General features: G+C 35.7%; 1 protein-coding gene across 2 annotated transcripts in view; it reads left to right on the top strand.

Annotated features, from left to right (window-relative positions):
* Positions 1 to 19,353, top strand: part of LOC149921227 (ADAMTS-like protein 4) — a 226,621-nt gene that overhangs the window by 159,336 nt on the left and 47,932 nt on the right. For both annotated transcript variants that reach the window (XM_090162573.1, XM_090162572.1), the window contains exon 2: positions 15,208 to 15,292. In XM_090162573.1, the coding sequence (XP_090018699.1) occupies positions 15,208 to 15,292 (85 nt within the window). The remainder of the gene's footprint in view (positions 1 to 15,207; positions 15,293 to 19,353) is intronic.

The following is a 19,353-nucleotide window of genomic DNA, read 5'->3' on the forward strand; positions in this document are numbered from 1 at the left end:
TATTCTTTTAAATTTAATTTCAAATGGTTTTAGTAAGCTAGTTACCGAGTAGCTTTGGAATTTCGAGTTTGAAGATGGTAGGTGTAAGATTTAGATAACGTCTTGGAATTTATTATCGCAATTACTTGAGAAATAAAGACAAACGTCTTAGTTTGATCTTGTACCTCTTGTCGTCTGCTACGAGCTCCACCTTACTACCAATCAATTTTACTTCAAACTAAGAAATCTAAAATACGAGGGTCTTGTTGTAAAATTTATTTCGAGTGTAGTTATGGTCTCGAGGGGTCTGACATTCGCAAATTTTGCGTACTGGATTTTGAATCTCAAATTTATTTCAGAAATCAAACTGATTTTGATATTTCAAAGTGTAATTTTCGCGTTGTTTTCCGATATTTAAGGCTGATTTCGAGAATTTGGAACTGATTTTCGCCCATATTTTTAAGTTAATTTCTAAAATAATTTTTATCTCGAATGTACGGGATTTTTACAAATGTCGGACCCCTGGAATGGTCTCCATGAGTTGTTTATGGCGCATGCGTAGGAAAAAAGTAACAACTTTATTGATGACTAGTTAGCACTTTCGCCTCGCAGCAAGAGGAGCCGGGTTCGGTTCCCAGTTTGTGGCATTGGGTGAAAACTCAGAACAACTCCTTCCGCGTTGAGTTTGCAAAGTTCTCTCAGCACGGGCTTAAGGGTTTTCCCACGAGTTCTTCAGTTTACCCTTCCTTAAAAACTTCTCGAAGTTAAGGATAATATTTAGTGGCATGAAGGGCTTACCACCACCCGGCCACCTGAATTAATGGCTTTAAAAGTCGCTTGATGACTTAGGCCTAAGGTGGTGCCAAGGGCATGAGTCTAGTTATAAAATTAAGTATGGCCATTTTTACTTTTGGTAACAGGACCTATTTTGTATATATGGTATGTCAAGCTCGGGAAAACAGTTCTATGGAATTAATAGCAGGCTGTATTTGTAACAGTCAATCTGGCTGCTGGTTCGGGGTCACTTATCCGCCTCCCTAATCCAGTCCCGGCTTCCGACCCAAACATCGATTTTGCTGGCGGCTCAACTGCTGCCATCTGTCCGTTGTTCCCACCATTAAATTCGATTTTATGACGTTAAATTTACGTTTCGTACGTTTGATTTTATACCGTACAGTATAATTTTAAATTTTAATGCAATTTGTATTGCTTTAAATAAGTTGAATGTATGTAATTTTGTGGCGACGTCTTGGGAGTAATTTGGATTTTATTGTTCGACCTCATTTTTAAGTATACCTTAATTATCGTAATTACGTAAAATTGATCCCGAAAAATAGGGAAGTTAAGTATTAACGTTGTTGTAATTTTGATGCTTAAGTATAATAGAGGTTAAGGCTATAATCAAACGTGTACTGAGAACGGGAAGATGGTACCTAATATAACTACATGGTTTTTTTACAAGTTCTTCTCAAATAACCTTACTTAGGTCAAACGATAGATTACATTCGAGTAGTAAAATTTTCATAATTGATTGGAAAATAGTACCTTTTAAAACCGATAGATGTCGTCGGGAATACTGACTAACATTTAACTCGATCGCTGTACCCTGCATGGACCGAGAATCTAAGGGACTCACTGTTCCCGATATTTGGACACGGTAGGCGTGGTTTGAATTGGAAGGCTTACTGAGGTACATCAGCCTCTTTGAAGCGCCTTAAGAATTCAGTTCAACTATCACTACGATAATCTTAGTCCGGGCTTAGGCGACAGTACGTGCGAGAAAGTTGGGTTAGGTTTAGTTCATTAATTTTTTAAAGTTTAGAAATGAAATGAATTCGAGTGAATTTGATTAAAACAAACCTCAGTCATACGCGGCTTACTGGTTATTTTTACTTAACACAATGGTTAATTACCATTACTTAAACTTTTGAGGAAACAATTTCGAAAATAAAAGGTTTAAAACTTACTAAGCCTAATCATTAAACCAAAAAAAACGGCGCCATTTTGTCGAAATAGGCGAAACTATAAAGAAAATTTAGTCTTAATCAACTTGTTAAAATGGGAAAACAAAATCACGTGACTACCTTTTCACAGCCAACTTCGATTCGATAACTTGTGTTCATAGTCGGCCGTTCGACGTTAAAGAAAATAATTATTTCTTCCAAATACTGCAGACAGCTAATTAACTTCCAATTTTCTATTACAGTGTTTTAAATAATAATAATAAATAGATAATCGATAAAAATTTAAACCAAAATAAAATGAATAATAGCTCGTATTTCTAATGATAGATGGCGCTGTAGTTCTCCACAGTCACGTGATTACCATCTTTTCAGCCCCCCTGGACTTTATAGTTTCGCCTATTGAACGTGAACGCTCCAGCTTCACTACGAAACTACGTCAGCGGAAATCGACTTCAGCGACGCCTAGTTTGTCCACATTGAACTAAAATGAACCGTGATTTTCCTATTCCCAGTATTCACGCGTGCTTGACAGTCCCCTTAGATTCTTGGTCCACGCTGTAGCGTAGTCGTTCGATTTTTGGCTGGCGTTGTGCATTTTCCATTAAAGCCGCAGCCGCCCTCTGTTAATGAAATTGGTAACTAATGGCCGCGTGCATTTTTGATTCGTGCACTTTATGTAGGGCGCGTTTCGGAGAGTTTGTTGTTACTGGCAGTCTATCAGCGTCATCAATCGTCGGCTCGATGTAAAAATGTCAAAATGGAGACTGTTTCTAACGATATTTATGTCGCCGCTGACACACGCCAAATAAGTGCTTTGGCTTGGAATCGATAACTAACAGCCCGTGTGTTACAACTCTGCTCTGGGTTCCTTTGGTGCTCTTGAAGTTAGGCTGCAATCTTGAAAAAGATACTACGCCTTAAATTTAGGTTTTAAAAGCTGATCAAGGCTTCATTTAATATTAAAACGTGTTTCATTAACTATAGGGCTTGCTTCGGGGCAGGGAAATTAACTAGAGGGCTTGCTTCGGGGCAGGGAAATTAACTAGAGGGCTTGCTTCGGGGCAGGGAAATTAACTAGAGGATTTGCTTCGGGGCAGGGGAAATTAACTAGAGGATTTGCTTCGGGGCAGGGGAAATTAACTAGAGGATTTGCTTCGGGGCAGGGGAAATTAACTAGAGGATTTGCTTCGGGGCAGGGGAAATTAACTAGAGGATTTGCTTCGGGGCAGGGGAAATTAACTAGAGGATTTGCTTCGGGGCAGGGGAAATTAACTAGAGGGTTTGCTTCGGGGCAGGGGAAATTAACTAGAGGGTTTGCTTCGGGGCAGGGGAAATTAACTAGAGGGTTTGCTTCGGGGCAGGGGAAATTAACTAGAGGGTTTGCTTCGGGGCAGGGGAAATTAACTAGAGGGTTTGCTTCGGGGCAGGGGAAATAAACTAGAGGGTTTGCTTCGGGGCAGGGGAAATAAACTAGAGGGTTTGCTTCGGGGCAGGGGAAATTAACTAGAGGGTTTGCTTCGGGGCAGGGGAAATTAAGTAGAGGGTTTGCTTCGGGGCAGGGAAATTAACTAGAGGGTTTGCTTCGGGGCAGGGGAAATTAACTAGAGGGTTTGCTTCGGGGCAGGGAAATTAACTAGAGGGTTTGCTTCGGGGCAGGGGAAATTAACTAGAGGGTTTGCTTCGGGGCAGGGGAAATTAACTAGAGGGTTTGCTTCGGGGCAGGGGAAATTAACTAGAGGGTTTGCTTCGGGGCAGGGGAAATTAGCTAGAGGGTTTGCTTCGGGGCAGGGGAAATTAACTAGAGGGTTTGCTTCGGGGCAGGGGAAATTAACTAGAGGGTTTGCTTCGGGGCAGAGGAAATTTACTAGAGGGTTTGCTTCGGGGCAGAGGAAATTAACTAGAGGGCTTGCTTCGGGGCAGGGGAAATTAACTAGAGGGCTTGCTTCGGGGCAGGGGAAATTAACTAGAGGGCTTGCTTCGGGGCAGGGGAAATTTACTAGAGGGCTTGCTTCGGGGCAGGGAAATTTACTAGAGGGCTTGTTTCGGGGCAGGGGAATTTATCTATAGGGTTTGCTTCGGGGCAGAGGAAATTAACTAGAGGGTTTGCTTCGGGGCAGCGTAAATTTATCTAGGCGGTCGCTTCGGGGCAGCGGAAATTTATCTAGACGGTCGCTTCGGGGCAGCGGAAATTAACTAGAGGCAACTCTAAACTCCAGAAAAATTTACGTTTCGGTGTCAATATAACTTGGTGAGATAATAATATAACATACATGTAGCGCCATCCTGTGGAAGTCCCGAACACTAAAATGGCAACAGACGTAAATCAAAGTTTACTAGTCAGTCGTCAACGTCTCGCAGATCGCTGCTTTCACATTTGACGAGACTAATGATTTTTTAGTTTAACACTCGTCATAAACCTAATTAAGGCTGCTTAAAATAGAATTTAAGTTCAAAACAAAATGTCCAGATATGATAGTCACCGTCTACTCGTTCTCCGTATATGTGCTTTTGTGAAGGCTTAATCTCTCTTATTAAATGTACGTTTTGAGGTTTGCTTATCTTGAGATTCGCTCGTCTCATTTAAGCAGCCTTCGCTGGCGTATCCGACTTCTAAGTTGAGGTATTTTTGTCTCGCCTTAAGATATCCCACCGGGCTCCACTTGTGTTTGTTTATATATCACTACAACTAGATCTATAAAGAAGATATATAGATATATATATATATTTTACTCATACTGTATTCCTCTAAGTGCAAAAATGTTGTAGATCTCAAATGTTTCTTTTTGGATTCTGGGTTTCGTGATTTTCACTAGTAGGATACTAAAATACAGAGTTTACCAATAGCATGGATAGCAACGGGTCCCTAGAATTAAGGGTTGCCATGGTACCTGGGAAACCTGGAATTCCTGGAAAAGTCAGGTAATTTTAATATGGGTATTAAAATTAGGGAAGAGTCAGGCAATTTTATTTCGGTCGCAAATAGGAACCTTTTATTAACATATAGGTAAAAAAATATTGGCCCAAAATAAGTCAGGCAATTTTAATCTGTAAAAACTGGCAACCCTGCTAATAGTCTCTATTTTTCCTCCAGGTCCCTAGAATACCTATGGTCTCTATTTTTCCTCCAGGTCCCTAGATAAACCTAATTATCTATTTTTGTTCTAGGTCCCTAGAATACCCGATAGTCTCTATTTTCTTCAAGGTCCCTAGAATACCTAATTCTCTATTTTTCTTTAAGGTCCCTAGAATACCCGATAGTCTCTATTTTTCTTCAAGGTCCCTAGAATACCCGATAGTCTCTATTTTTCTTCAAGATCCCTAGAATACCTAATTGTCTCTATTTTTCTTCAAGATCCCTAGAATACCTAATTGTCTCTATTTTTCTTCAAGATCCCTAGAATACCTAATTGTCCCTATTTTTCTTCAAGATCCCTAGAATACCTAATTGTCTCTATTTTTCTTCAAGATCCCTAGAATACCTAATTGTCTCTATTTTTCTTCAAGGTCCATAGAATACCTAATTCTCTATTTTTCTTCAAGATCCCTAGAATACCCGATAGTCTCTATTTTTCGTCAAGGTCACTAGAAAACCTAATCAAAGAATATGACCTAATTGTCTCTATTTTTCTTCAAGGTACCTAGAATACCTAAGTCTCTGTATACATATTCTAGGGAGCTTTCATAAAAATAGTATATTTTCTTCAAGGTCATGTACACCCTAAAATCGAGATTTGGTCCATAAATTATTCTATTTTCAATCTATCCGAGGAAAACAAAATAGTTTTAAAATTTCCCGTTTTGGTCATGAAGTCCGATTTTGGGATGGAATAATAAAAATAAAAATCAATTTTTCTAATAATTCAGTTCAAATCCAAATCTCGTTTTGTTATACATTGATGTATTGGTTTCTAGTTTCAAAAGCTTTGGTTCCTTATGTACCCCATTGTTAATCGTATATAGTTCTTAATTTTTGTCATATTTCGGTGTTAGCGTTGAAATTACTCTTAAGTTAGAATTGTAATTCCACGTTCTTAAAACAGTTTAAAATTTAGAATACCTCTCCAAAATTAACGCATTTTCATATCTAATAACTATAATTTTATTATTAAATATTAAAATATTAATTATAATAATTATCTAAAATTAACGTATCTGAGAATTAGTTTAATTACGTATTAATATGTTATATATTAATATTAAATATAAGAAATAATTAGTATTTATCTAATTTTGGCTCAAATCTGTAGTTACTATATTGTAGCGTTGTAACAATTGCTACAACTGAAATGTACGACTTTCCCAAACGAAGGTAAGGAGATTTGTGAAAGATACTTTGTGCGGGGTGGCAGTCATAAGTAACCCTTTGTCTATTTTGACTGGCGCCGAGGCTCCCCGTGGCTATGAAAGCCCTAATAATTAAGAATTGATATACTGTGATGCGTAACGCGGGCTGCATTTTTGGGGGCTTCAAAAAGAGCCGCTTTTATCTTGTTGGATATTTATGTTGTTTTTGCGACTCGCGTGTTTATTTAACTTAGGCCTTTGACGTTTATTGGCGTCTTAAAGGGGAAGGTTATTATGTCGACTCCTTAGGTCGTTTTTCGTTTGTCTAAGAAAATAATTTTTTTTTGGGGGTTAAGTATTATAGTTGTGGGGCTCGCTTAAGGTATGCGTTTGAAAGTGAAGCCTAAATTATGATTTTCGGTTAATTTGCATATTTTTAGGGATTGTGATTTGCTAAAAATGCACTAACGAGGAGACTACCCGAGGTGATGATCAGCGATTTTTGTTGAAACTAGGTGGGTATGTAGACCTTATGGTGGGGTGGCGGAATGGTTAGCGCTTTCGCCTCGCAGCAAGAGGAGCCGGGTTCGATCCCAGCTTGTGGCACTTGGTGAAAACTGAGAACAACTCCTTCTGCGTTGAGTTTGCAAGTTCTCTCCCCACTGGATTAAGGGGTTTTCCCCCGAGATCTTTGATTTCCCCTTCCACAAAAACTTGTTGGGGTTATTCGTGGTCATTCGTGAAAATCATCCAGTTGGTTAGAACAAAAGATTTTTTGCTATTCTTATCAATAAAAGTAGATGGAAAACTACTTTACCAGAATTTAAAAATATTTCGAAAATAGGTCTGGGAAATTAACAAAATATTGTTTGTTGAGGTTAATGGTAATAGTTAGTGTAGGGAGCTGTTGGCTCGAACACGTGGCATGCAGGGCTTGCCACCACCCTCTTACGCATTGTAACCCGGCCACCTGAATTAATGGCTTCAAAAGTCGCATGATGACTTAGGCCTAAGGTGGTGGGTATTAGCCTAGCTGATTATTATTATGAAATTTCACCTAGGGAAAAGTTGCAATGGGCATTAGTTTTGCCATGGCAACCGAAAATGTTTTTGACAACACAGTATGTATATTTTCCCATTGAAAATAACATGGGAATCTGAGCATTTAAAAAAATAGATAAAAAATAGATCAAAATTGACATATGAAATTAATTTTATGATATTTGGATGAATTTTGGTCAATTTGTCAAAATATGTAAAAATTGATCAGAATCGGTAAAAATGGAGAAAAGTGAAATATTAAGATAAAAAAAGTTATATTGCCAACTAATTGACAAATCGACGATAATAAATGATTTTTATCAAAATTAATAAAATGGAATTTAGTTGTTTGAATTTGATCAAAATTGGTAAAATTTGATTAAACTTCATTAAGTGCCTAAAATCGGTTATAACTTGATAGAGCCGATATATTTTATAAAATTTTGGCTAAAATTTGATCAATTTGATCAATGTGATTAAAAATGGATCGGAATCGATAAAATGGAGAAAGGCGAAAGATCACGTTTAAAAAAATGTAATATTGACCATTTGATCACCAAATTTATTTTAGGAAAACAAAATCGTTGATTATCACCTCGGGTAGTCTCCTCGTAAGAACAGAAACCGGTTCGTGGTCATCGTCGCCTTTAGTGAATCATTAACGCAAGAAGATTCAGTTGTTCTGTTAAACTTGATACTTTTGGTAGGAAACAACGGAGTGAAGAGCTTAAGCAAAACGCTCTAGATGTTTGAACGACGACGTCGGACGTACAAAGAAAAATAATTTAAATTTTTCTGAGGGTTTAAGAAAACAGTTCTAATAGAATGTAAACCAATTTTACAGCTGGGTACGCAACGAATTGTTAAACGTGTTAATCTATACTAAATTCGGTTAATTTGCGGCATTTTGAAACGGTTTTTGTTCCTCAATGATTATAATTAATAATTATACCAAACGTATTAGTAGAATAGAATCCTGAAATTAATTTTTTGTTAAAAAATGCTCGTAAAAAAGTGCCACCACAAGTCTATATAACTATACAAGTGTGACATTTAGTCGAAATATTTAGCAATAGCTATGTGTGGAATGACGTAAGTTGGTCGTCATAGCCAAAATATAAGTGCTCTAGCTAGATAAATACGCAACCTAAAAATCTAATTACCTTGCACTTTTTTACGAGAGCGAGGGTAGAAAAAGTTAGCATGTCAAAAATGACACTGATGGGAAACACAATTTTAAAACTTATGAAGCAACCTTAGATCGTTTCTCTGAACTTCGGTAACTCCATCCTTTGCCAATATAACATTGTTCGAAATTTATTATCATCGCAGATGGCGCCATCGTAAATATTCTAAAGTTTGAAGTATGAAAAGTCTGAAAAAAATGTGAACTCTTAGTCGAACAACACGATGGTTGAATACATCGTCGTTGGTTTGAATGGGCCCACCATGGACGGCGGACGCGGATGATGACTGCTGCAGAATGTGAAAGACCAAGGCCGAGGCTTCGGATAGTTGCCCTCCATTCACGACGTACCTAAATTAATAACTTTGAAATTGGACACCGGATAGCCACGGAATAATTTTCAGAGTCGCTCTCGGAGATATAAGCTGTGACAATGTCAAATATCTCTTGATCATTCTTCAAGGGGGGCGGGGCGGGGGGGGGGGGGTTGAGCTTGTCCCACTCATTTTTAGCCTTAACTCTTCCTTGAAGATGACGAAACTACTATTCTGATGTATGGCGTAGTCGTAGTTGTAGAATTAGTGTCTGATAAACGGTGATGTTAATGTCGCGTCAAACTATTAATTTTAAAACCGTAAATGGTTATTTGGAATATTTCTAAGAATGCTTTGAATATTTTCTCGCAACTTTGACATCGAAAATAACGATTTAAAAGACATACAAATTGTACACATTAGCTAACGAACCGAAATAATTGAAATTATAAGTCTGTAAAAGCTGAGATAGATTTACTTCTGGGTAAGCAACCCGTCCAAGTGGTGCATTTTCTCGCGTACAGTTTTCATTGGTTAAACGCTTTAGCGCCAGCTGCCATCGGAAGGGGAAAATTCGGAAATTGTCTCCCCCCCCCCGCCCGTAAAACGTTCAGCGTAAAGGCTCGTCCAATGAAATTTGTACGCAACACTGCGTTAGCGTGTTTAAAGGCTAGCTGCGTTCTCCTTGTGTTTGTTGCTCCTAGCTGTAATAGACTTTTAGATGCTTTATTTCAAAGCACTCACCCTCCGTAATGAAAATATATCTAGCGTGGTAAATATAGTTTTGATAACTTCCGATTCATTTACTTTTGTTGAAACTCTCATCGGGTTTTTGAGTGAAAGGAACGCGTTAGGTCTTTCTATAAGAAACTTGGCCTTATCGATTTGACGCGTATCAAATTTCATCTTTTCACTTTCGCAACTCCTCGAGCCCGAATTAAAGACGCTAAGAACTATTTCTAACTCTCTAGGGAAGAAGTTCTAAGACTTCTAAGAAACATTCTACAATCATCTTAATTTAATATTTAGAAACGCTATTTTCATAAAAAAATGATGTTTGATTTATCTTACGAAAATTAGCTTGGTCTTTAAAGGGTCACAACTAGAGGTCGGCGTTCGATTACCTTTTATCCATGAATAAAATAAGCTCGGTGATATTTAAATAATATTTATTTAAACAACCAATATTTGAATAATAATTGTAAAATGTTTAAAAAATCGAAAGTGGATAAGCCTTTTATTTAAACAAAACAAACAATTATTTAAATAAATACCATTTTAATTCAAATAAATGCTTGGTTGCGTAAAAAACATAACTAAATAAGTTAAAATGATATTCTTTTTACCAACTTTTGTTAAATAAATCTGAAATTTTGTAGATAATGAATAAACAATTCCGAGCACTAGTCACAACAAAAGTAGATATTTTTTTTTAAATAGAGCTAATACCCAAGGCACCACCTTCGACCACATAAGCAATGTTGCTTGTGCGTGATCAAGTAACAGGTGGCCGGGTTACAATGCGTAGGAGTGTGGTGGCAAGCCCTTCATGCCACGCGAGCCAACAGCTCCCTACACTAACTATTACCGTTAACCTCAAGTTTTTATGGGAAGGGGAAACCGAAGATCTCGGGGGAAAACCCCTTTAACCAGTGGGGAGAGAACTTACAAACTCTACGCGGAAGGAGTGGTTCCGGATTTTCACCCAGTGCCACTAGCTAACCACTCAGCCACCCCACCTATTATTGGGGATAAAGTCTCGCACTGCCCCCTTCTTGTGGCTTCCACTGTGGTTGCTATGCTTTTAAACGCGCTGTAGAACATTTGAATCAGAGAGCCAATAGGATTGCTGGAAATTCGCGCCTTTTTCTCAACAAATAGTGCTCCTCTAGAGGCTTCTGGGTATTTGAAGCGAGCTATTTTCTTCGCGGCGTCCGCTTAGTTGGTCCGGTAATCGCGTGTCGCCTGTGTTGTGTAGATTCATTTCATTGTTTATAGCAGGGCTCCCAGAGTTCTTATAATTTCTATAAATTAATATAATTTCAATATGCTCCTAAAATTTCCTATTTTCTCAAAATTGTTCCTATAAATTCCTTTTTTTTTCCCGAAATGTTCTAGTTTTTCTATAGCTATATCCAGAAATTCCTATAATTTCAATATGCTCCTAAAATTTCCTATTTTCTCAAAATTGTTCCTATAAATTCCTTTTTTTTCCCGAAATGTTCTAGTTTTTCTATAGCTATATCCAGAAATTCCTATAATTTCAATATGCTCCTAAAATTTCCTATTTTCTCAAAATTGTTCCTATAAATTCCTTTTTTTTCCGAAATGTTCTAGTTTTTCTATAGCTATATCCAGAAATTCCTATAATTTCAATATGCTCCTAAAATTTCCTATTTTCTCAAAATTGTTCCTATAAATTCCTTTTTTTTCCCGAAATGTTCTAGTTTTTCTATAGCTATATCCAGAAATTCCTATAATTTCAATATGCTCCTAAAATTTCCTATTTTCTCAAAATTGTTCCTATAAATTCCTTTTTTTTCCCGAAATGTTCTAGTTTTTCTATAGCTATATCCAGAAATTCCTATAATTTCAATATGCTCCTAAAATTTCCTATTTTCTCAAAATTGTTCCTATAAATTCCTTTTTTTTCCCGAAATGTTCTAGTTTTTCTATAGCTATATCCAGAAATTCCTATAATTTCAATATGCTCCTAAAATTTCCTATTTTCTCAAAATTTTTCCTATAAATTCCTTTTTTTTCCCGAAATGTTCTAGTTTTTCTATAGCTATATCCAGAAATTCCTATAATTTCAATATGCTCCTAAAATTTCCTATTTTCTCAAAATTGTTCCTATAAATTCCTTTTTTTTCCCGAAATGTTCTAGTTTTTCTATAGCTATATCCAGAAATTCCTATAATTTCAATATGCTCCTAAAATTTCCTATTTTCTCAAAATTGTTCCTATAAATTCCTTTTTTTTCCCGAAATGTTCTAGTTTTTCTATAGCTATATCCAGAAATTCCTATAATTTCAATATGCTCCTAAAATTTCCTATTTTCTCAAAATTGTTCCTATAAATTCCTTTTTTTTCCCGAAATGTTCTAGTTTTTCTATAGCTATATCCAGAAATTCCTATAATTTCAATATGCTCCTAAAATTTCCTATTTTCTCAAAATTGTTCCTATAAATTCCTTTTTTTTCCCGAAATGTTCTAGTTTTTCTATAGCTATATCCAGAAATTCCTATAATTTCAATATGCTCCTAAAATTTCCTATTTTCTCAAAATTGTTCCTATAAATTCCTTTTTTTTTTCCCGAAATGTTCTAGTTTTTCTATAGCTATATCCAGAAATTCCTATAATTTCAATATGCTCCTAAAATTTCCTATTTTCTCAAAATTGTTCCTATAAATTCCTTTTTTTTCCCGAAATGTTCTAGTTTTTCTATAGCTATATCCAGAAATTCCTATAATTTCAATATGCTCCTAAAATTTCCTATTTTCTCAAAATTGTTCCTATAAATTCCTTTTTTTTTCCCGAAATGTTCTAGTTTTTCTATAGCTATATCCAGAAATTCCTATAATTTCAATATGCTCCTAAAATTTCCTATTTTCTCAAAATTGTTCCTATAAATTCCTTTTTTTTCCCGAAATGTTCTAGTTTTTCTATAGCTATATCCAGAAATTCCTATAATTTCAATATGCTCCTAAAATTTCCTATTTTCTCAAAATTGTTCCTATAAATTCCTTTTTTTCCCCGAAATGTTCTAGTTTTTCTATAGCTATATCCAGAAATTCCTATAATTTAAAAATAATTAGAAAACAGCCTTAACATTTGGGAAAAAAATTTCTTTCTAAATAGAGCTTAGCTCTGGATTAGGTCCGGTGTTCCCGAAACCCTCAACGGTTGGGCTACCAGAGTTCCTATAAATTCCTATTTTTAGCTAAAATGTTCCTATAAATTCCTATTTTTAGCTAAAATGTTCCTATAAATTCCTATTTTTAGCTAAAATGTTCCTATAAATTCCTATTTTTAGCTAAAATGTTCCTATAAATTCCTATTTTTAGCTAAAATGTTCCTATAAATTCCTATTTTTTGGCTAAAAATGTTCCTATAAATTCTTATATTTTCTATGAAATTTCCTATAATTCCTATATTATTTATAAGAAAATCGCTGATAGCCCTGTTATACTACGTTTAATTTTTTAGCTTATTGTAATTGTCGCGAAAAGGTACCACAAATTGATTTAAAATCTTCATCCCTTTAAAAAAAATCATCATTATAGTTATCCAAAAATAATTCTACTTTTAAGCCTTGACTGGCCATTTCCAAGATGAAAATTACGTTTTCCCGAGTAAGAACCGAGGCACAGTTAATAGCCAATTAACATACTTTGATTACTTTTATTAAAACCTGAAATAAATTAGCAGTAGAAATGAATAACTGCTTGATAAACTGTATAATGTAATTTTTTAACTACAAATTTAGTATTGCCTGAAAAAACGCAACTATTTTTTTCGGAGGCGGAGTACAAAGTTTCAATAAAAATCCCTGTAAACACGACTGGGGGATGGAAGCAAATTCTTGAAAATATTTTCGCCCCTAAAATAAGTCGTCGCGCTAAACGAACCAATAATAATCAGCTAGGCTAAAACAAGTCTCAATACAGTGATTCCCCCTAAAGATAAATAAATACTTGTGGCGGGTCCTGGATCTCGGAAATATTACTTCTTGGCGATTTATTTAAGCGCCTATTCGATAATCGACAGAAAAGGCAGGGAATTATCAGGGATTTCCCCATTTTTTAGTATAAATCAGGGAATTTGATGAGAATTTAGATAGTTTTCCCTAATGAATACCAATTTACAACAATAAGATTTCTTATAAAAATGTGACCTTTTTCACAAATAATACTTATAATACAGGGAACCAATTTAGCTTAAATCGTGCAATGGGTTACTCTGTAAATCTTAGTTTTAATTGTGGTTATCTTGCACCTGGAAAAATCAGGGAAATATCCGTGGGAAAAGCTGGGAAATATCCGTGGGAAACGCTGGGAAAATCAGGGAAATATCCGTGGGAAAAGCTGGAAATATCAGGGAAATCGAGTTGCCATTAGTTTTATGAACCCTGGAAAGTGGAGGTTTGGTATCATACCCGTGGCCATCTTGTTCCGCTCAACCGCCCGGCCCGTAGCCTCCCCCTGTATGTAAGGAATCAGTCTAACGCCATTTGATAGCTGACAGATCGCTTTTTGATTTACAGTCAGACATTATTTGCGGATTAGAAGAGATAGGGTTTTACTCGGATATTAACGTAGAGAATCGATGCCCTTGCCGAGGCCCGGCCGAGGCTTACCACTGGCACCGTCTCGTTCCAGCGAAGACGAGGCCTAAACGGTCTTTCAACTCTCGCAATGTTCGGTTTGTTGGGGGTCCCCGGGGGTGGCGTTGTTACCAGCACTCGGCGCGCTGCAATATTCAATGAGACTGCCCCTCTTAACCGTTGGTAATTGATGTATGCTAGGACTTATCACTCAATGCCCGTTTTGAGGTTTTGACAGCTAAGCCTAATCTACTGAGAAGAAATCTCGGCTGCAGTTCGTTTCCCAAGATGCCTCTGTACACGCACTCTGACCGTAAATCTTAGAAACCTAAAAATAAATGATCGCCACTTTAAAGTTACCATATATGGGGCGATTTTGTTAAGCCTGATTTCATTTGAATTAATTTTTTCGATTTGCAAACAACATATTGACACTTTTTCCTGACATACGCATAAATGTGTTCATCATTAACATAAATTAGTTTAAATTACCCTTCATTAAATTGAATTACTATTTGTAATTTATTTTGCTCTGAATTGCTACAGTCCATTTACATAATTACATCGTAGAATTAGAATTATTCTCGAGCGTTTTCGGGAATATCTGGCTATTTAAATTCACGGTTTTAACCAAAAAAAAACATTTAATTTCAATCGCTGATCTAAGCAACCGATTTAAATCCAATAAAAATTATTTACGCATAAATTACACTATTGCTTCGTCTTGATAAAAATAAACTTGGAGTTGATAAAAATAATTAAGTTTCCTTAAACTAAACTTCTTTTAACTTGATCTTTTAAGTTTTTAGTTTTTTATTCTTACTTAACTTTACCTGATGTGAGGCAGATCAATCACTTTTACAATTATTAGTGTCATAAATAGTTTAAAAAAATGCAATAGATTAAGTGTGTCTTAAACAGCTACGAACCGTTTTCTTTGTCGATTAAACCGACAAACCATTGGGTGATAAAATGTAAATATAGAGGGCGATGCTAGACGGTGTCTTTGTTGCGCAATACGGGAAAGCATCCCACTCGCTTGAAGTTGTAAGGGCTTTGGAATCTGTTCCGTTGTCAAATCAGAATGTATTTCTAACGTGTTTCTTTTTGCAGGGCGTCCCTGATCGGGTGCCTCTTAATGACCCTTTTGCTGCGGGTCTCCGGCGAGGATGGGGACAATCTCCTTCAAATATCGGCGGTAAGTTGCTCAGCGTTCTATTTCTGTTCCTCTTGATGCTATTTGACATCGAAGATATCGCTTATACTTGACGTGGATATTCATCACCGCTTCCGACAATTTCAATCATTTCCTTCGGAAAATTATTAGTTTATTGAATAACTTCGTTGAGTGAATTAACCTCGCCAATTGCTATAATTTAGGTTCAAATATAATATTTCTTGTACTTCCCCCTAATGTTGCGTTGGATTCTACCTGTGGGTGGATATTCCGCCGAATTTATTTTGTAAAGTACCAAAATAGGTTTTAAAAAATAAACTTTTATATGATTATTAGCTTAAATTTAATTTAATTCATTATACATATACATAGATTAAGTCTTTAAAAATTAAAACATATTTTTTTAGGTAAAATTATGATACTAAATTATATAAAACTTTGATATTTTAATTAAAATAAAAATACAAAAAAATCAATAAAAATTCTTTAAATAAAAAAAACGATTTATTTTATTTTTTTTAAATCCAAAAATTGCCAACCCTGAAGTTAATAGGTCATTTTATTGAAATTTCACCTTTGAATTGTTTAAATTTCGTAAAGTATTACGCTAATAGGTTATAGTGCTTTCAAAACAGTAGGTTGTTTATTTTCGCTTGTTCCGCGATTTCGGGGTAGGGTAAGAAGAATAATGACGTTATTTTACTCCGATTCTGTGGTGGAGAATACTTTGAGTCGGAGTAAAAACGCTTTTCCAGGCTTCCTGTGGCTTCCTTTCTAGCAGATAATTCTGGCTAGCAGACGACAAAATCCGATTGTCTCCTTTACACCTCCTTTTCGGAAGGGGTAAAAAGAGTAGTCCTAATACACCGGAACAAGCGAATAGTTTATGGGCCAGAGTAATTCTCATCCACGGAACAGGCGAATAAAACGTTTTAGGGTAAAAGAGTTCACTTTTAGTCTGTGAACAGGTGAAAAAAACCACCCGCTATTAAAATTTCTCTTGATATTTCAGTTAAAATTGTACACATTTCTACACCCTAATAGTAAAATTTTCCCGAAATTTCAGTTCAAAATGTAAAAATTTTGTTGTATTAATTTTTATGTAATGTCTAAATACTGAAAGACTTTTTGTTTGAAAACAAAACTTTTGAAGGGTCGAAATAATTACGAAATCATACTCTTCTTTTCGAGAATTGTGACTTAGGATAAGCTAACATCAAGGAGACGACCCGAGGTGTTACACACCGATTTTGTCCTAACTCGGCGGATTGGTAGACCTTCATGTAACTTGAAAATCCTAAAGGGATTTTATTCAATGGGCAACGGTTTAGCCATGGCAACGAAAAATGTTTTTGACAACATAAAATGGAAATTTTCCCATTGAAAATAACATGGGATTTGGATCGATTGAAAAAATTTAAAAAATTGAAAAAAATTTAAAATACCAAAATTATAAAAAAATTGTTAAAAATTTACGAAAAAAATCAATATTGATCACATTTTGATCAATTTGAATCAAATGGGTGAAAATGAATCGATATGGCCTAAGAAAAATTTCCATTTTATGTTGTCAAAAACATTTATCGTTGCCATGGCTAAACCGTTGCCCATGGAATAAATTCCCTTTAGGATTTTTCAAGTTACATGAAGGTCTACCAATCCCTCAAGTTTGAACGAAATCAGTGTGTAACACCTCGGGTCGTCTCCTTGTAAGTACAAGTTTAGCACTTTCCGGAAATAAGACCAATGGTATCAAGTGCAAATATGTAATAAAATATTTTTAACAACGTTAGTGTCAGCAATAGATCACACTGACATTGTGAGTTGATAACGCGGTAAAGATAGTCCTCAGAGAAGAGAGCTTGAATATCCATCTCCATTATTCAGTTTAACACGAGGGTTGTCTTGAAACGAGACCTTATTAAAGACGCATTATCTGGGTGGCGCGTGCAAGCAAGGTCTTCGAGTGGGCAGTCGCTTGTTAAACCAAACGGCATACGCCAAGTTTATCTTTAATAAAACCTAAAATGAAGCGAGTACGTGTGAATCGAATACTAATTGCGAGTATTTCAACGCGTGGGTTCACCATCGAATAGGTTTCAATCCTTATTTGAAACCAACGAATTAGTCTTATCCTCGTGTTTAAACTTGTAGATACTAAATTACCGCTTATTTGATTGAGTGGGATGTTATAAAAATGGTACTTGATAGCCTTGTAAAATTGGGAGTGCATTTCTGAAGACATCGAATGCTTAAGCGAGATTGATTAGTCGATCCGACTTGGTATTCCCATGCTGGATTCGCTGGGATTTATATTGACCTTATTGGTCTGGAAGGTAACGTTCACATTTGACTAATTCACGTTAGAATTTCAGGAACTTCTGGAGTTGGAATTTTGGGAATTGGAATTTTGGGAATTGGAATTTTGGGAATTGGAATTGGAATTTTGGGAATTGGAATTGGAATATCGGGAATTGGAATTGGAATATCGGGAATTGGAATTGGAATATCGGGAATTGGAATTGGAATATCGGGAATTGGAATTGGAATATCGGGAATTGGAATTGGAATATCGGGAATTGGAATTGGAATATCGGGAATTGGAATATCGGGAATTGGAATATCGGGAATTGGAATATCGGGAATTGGAATATCGGGAATTGGAATATCGGGAATATCGGGAATTGGAATTTTATGAATATCGGGAATTGGAATTTTATGAATATCGGGAATTGGAATTTTATGAATATCGGGAATTGGAATTTTATGAATATCGGGAATTGGAATTTTATGAATATCGGGAATTGGAATTTTATGAATATCGGGAATTGGAATTTTATGAATATCGGGAATTGGAATTTTATGAATATCGGGAATTGGAATTTTATGAATATCGGGAATTTTGGGAATTGGAATTTTATGAATATCGGGAATTTTGGGAATTGGAATTTTATGAATATCGGGAATTTTGGGAATTGGAATTTTATGAATATCGGGAATTGGAATATCGGGAATTGGAATATCGGGAATTGGAATATCGGGAATTGGAATATCGGGAATTGGAATATCGGGAATTGGAATATCGGGAATTGGAATATCGGGAATTGGAATATCGGGAATTGGAATATCGGGAATTGGAATATCGGGAATTGGAATATCGGGAATTGGAATATCGGGAATTGGAATATCGGGAATTGGAATATCGGGAATTGGAATATCGGGAATTGGAATATCGGGAATTGGAATATCGGGAATTGGAATATCGGGAATTGGAATATCGGGAATTGGAATTTAATGAATATCGGGAATTGGAATTTAATGAATATCGGGAATTGGAATTTAATGAATATCGGGAATTGGAATTTAATGAATATCGGGAATTGGAATTTTATGAATATCGGGTATTGGAATTTTATGAATATCGGGAATTGGAATTTTATGAATATCGGGAATTGGAATTTTATGAATATCGGGAATTGGAATTTTATGAATATCGGGAATTGGAATTTTATGAATATCGGGAATTGGAATTTTATGAATATCGGGAATTTTGGGAATTGGAATTTTATGAATATCGGGAATTTTGGGAATTGGAATTTTATGAATATCGGGAATTTTGGGAATTGGAATTTTATGAATATCGGGAATTGGAATATCGGGAATTGGAATATCGGGAATTGGAATATCGGGAATTGGAATATCGGGAATTGGAATATCGGGAATTGGAATATCGGGAATTGGAATATCGGGAATTGGAATATCGGGAATTGGAATATCGGGAATTGGAATATCGGGAATTGGAATATCGGGAATTGGAATATCGGGAATTGGAATATCGGGAATTGGAATATCGGGAATTGGAATATCGGGAATTGGAATATCGGGAATTGGAATATCGGGAATTGGAATTTAATGAATATCGGGAATTGGAATTTAATGAATATCGGGAATTGGAATTTAATGAATATCGGGAATTGGAATTTAATGAATATCGGGAATTGGAATTTAATGAATATCGGGAATTGGAATTTAATGAATATCGGGAATTGGAATTTTATGAATATCGGGAATTGGAATTTTAT

This window comes from Leiobunum rupestre, chromosome 11 (assembly GCF_980474605.1).
Source record: "Leiobunum rupestre chromosome 11, qqLeiRupe1.1.hap1, whole genome shotgun sequence".
Taxonomy (NCBI): domain Eukaryota; kingdom Metazoa; phylum Arthropoda; class Arachnida; order Opiliones; family Sclerosomatidae; genus Leiobunum; species Leiobunum rupestre.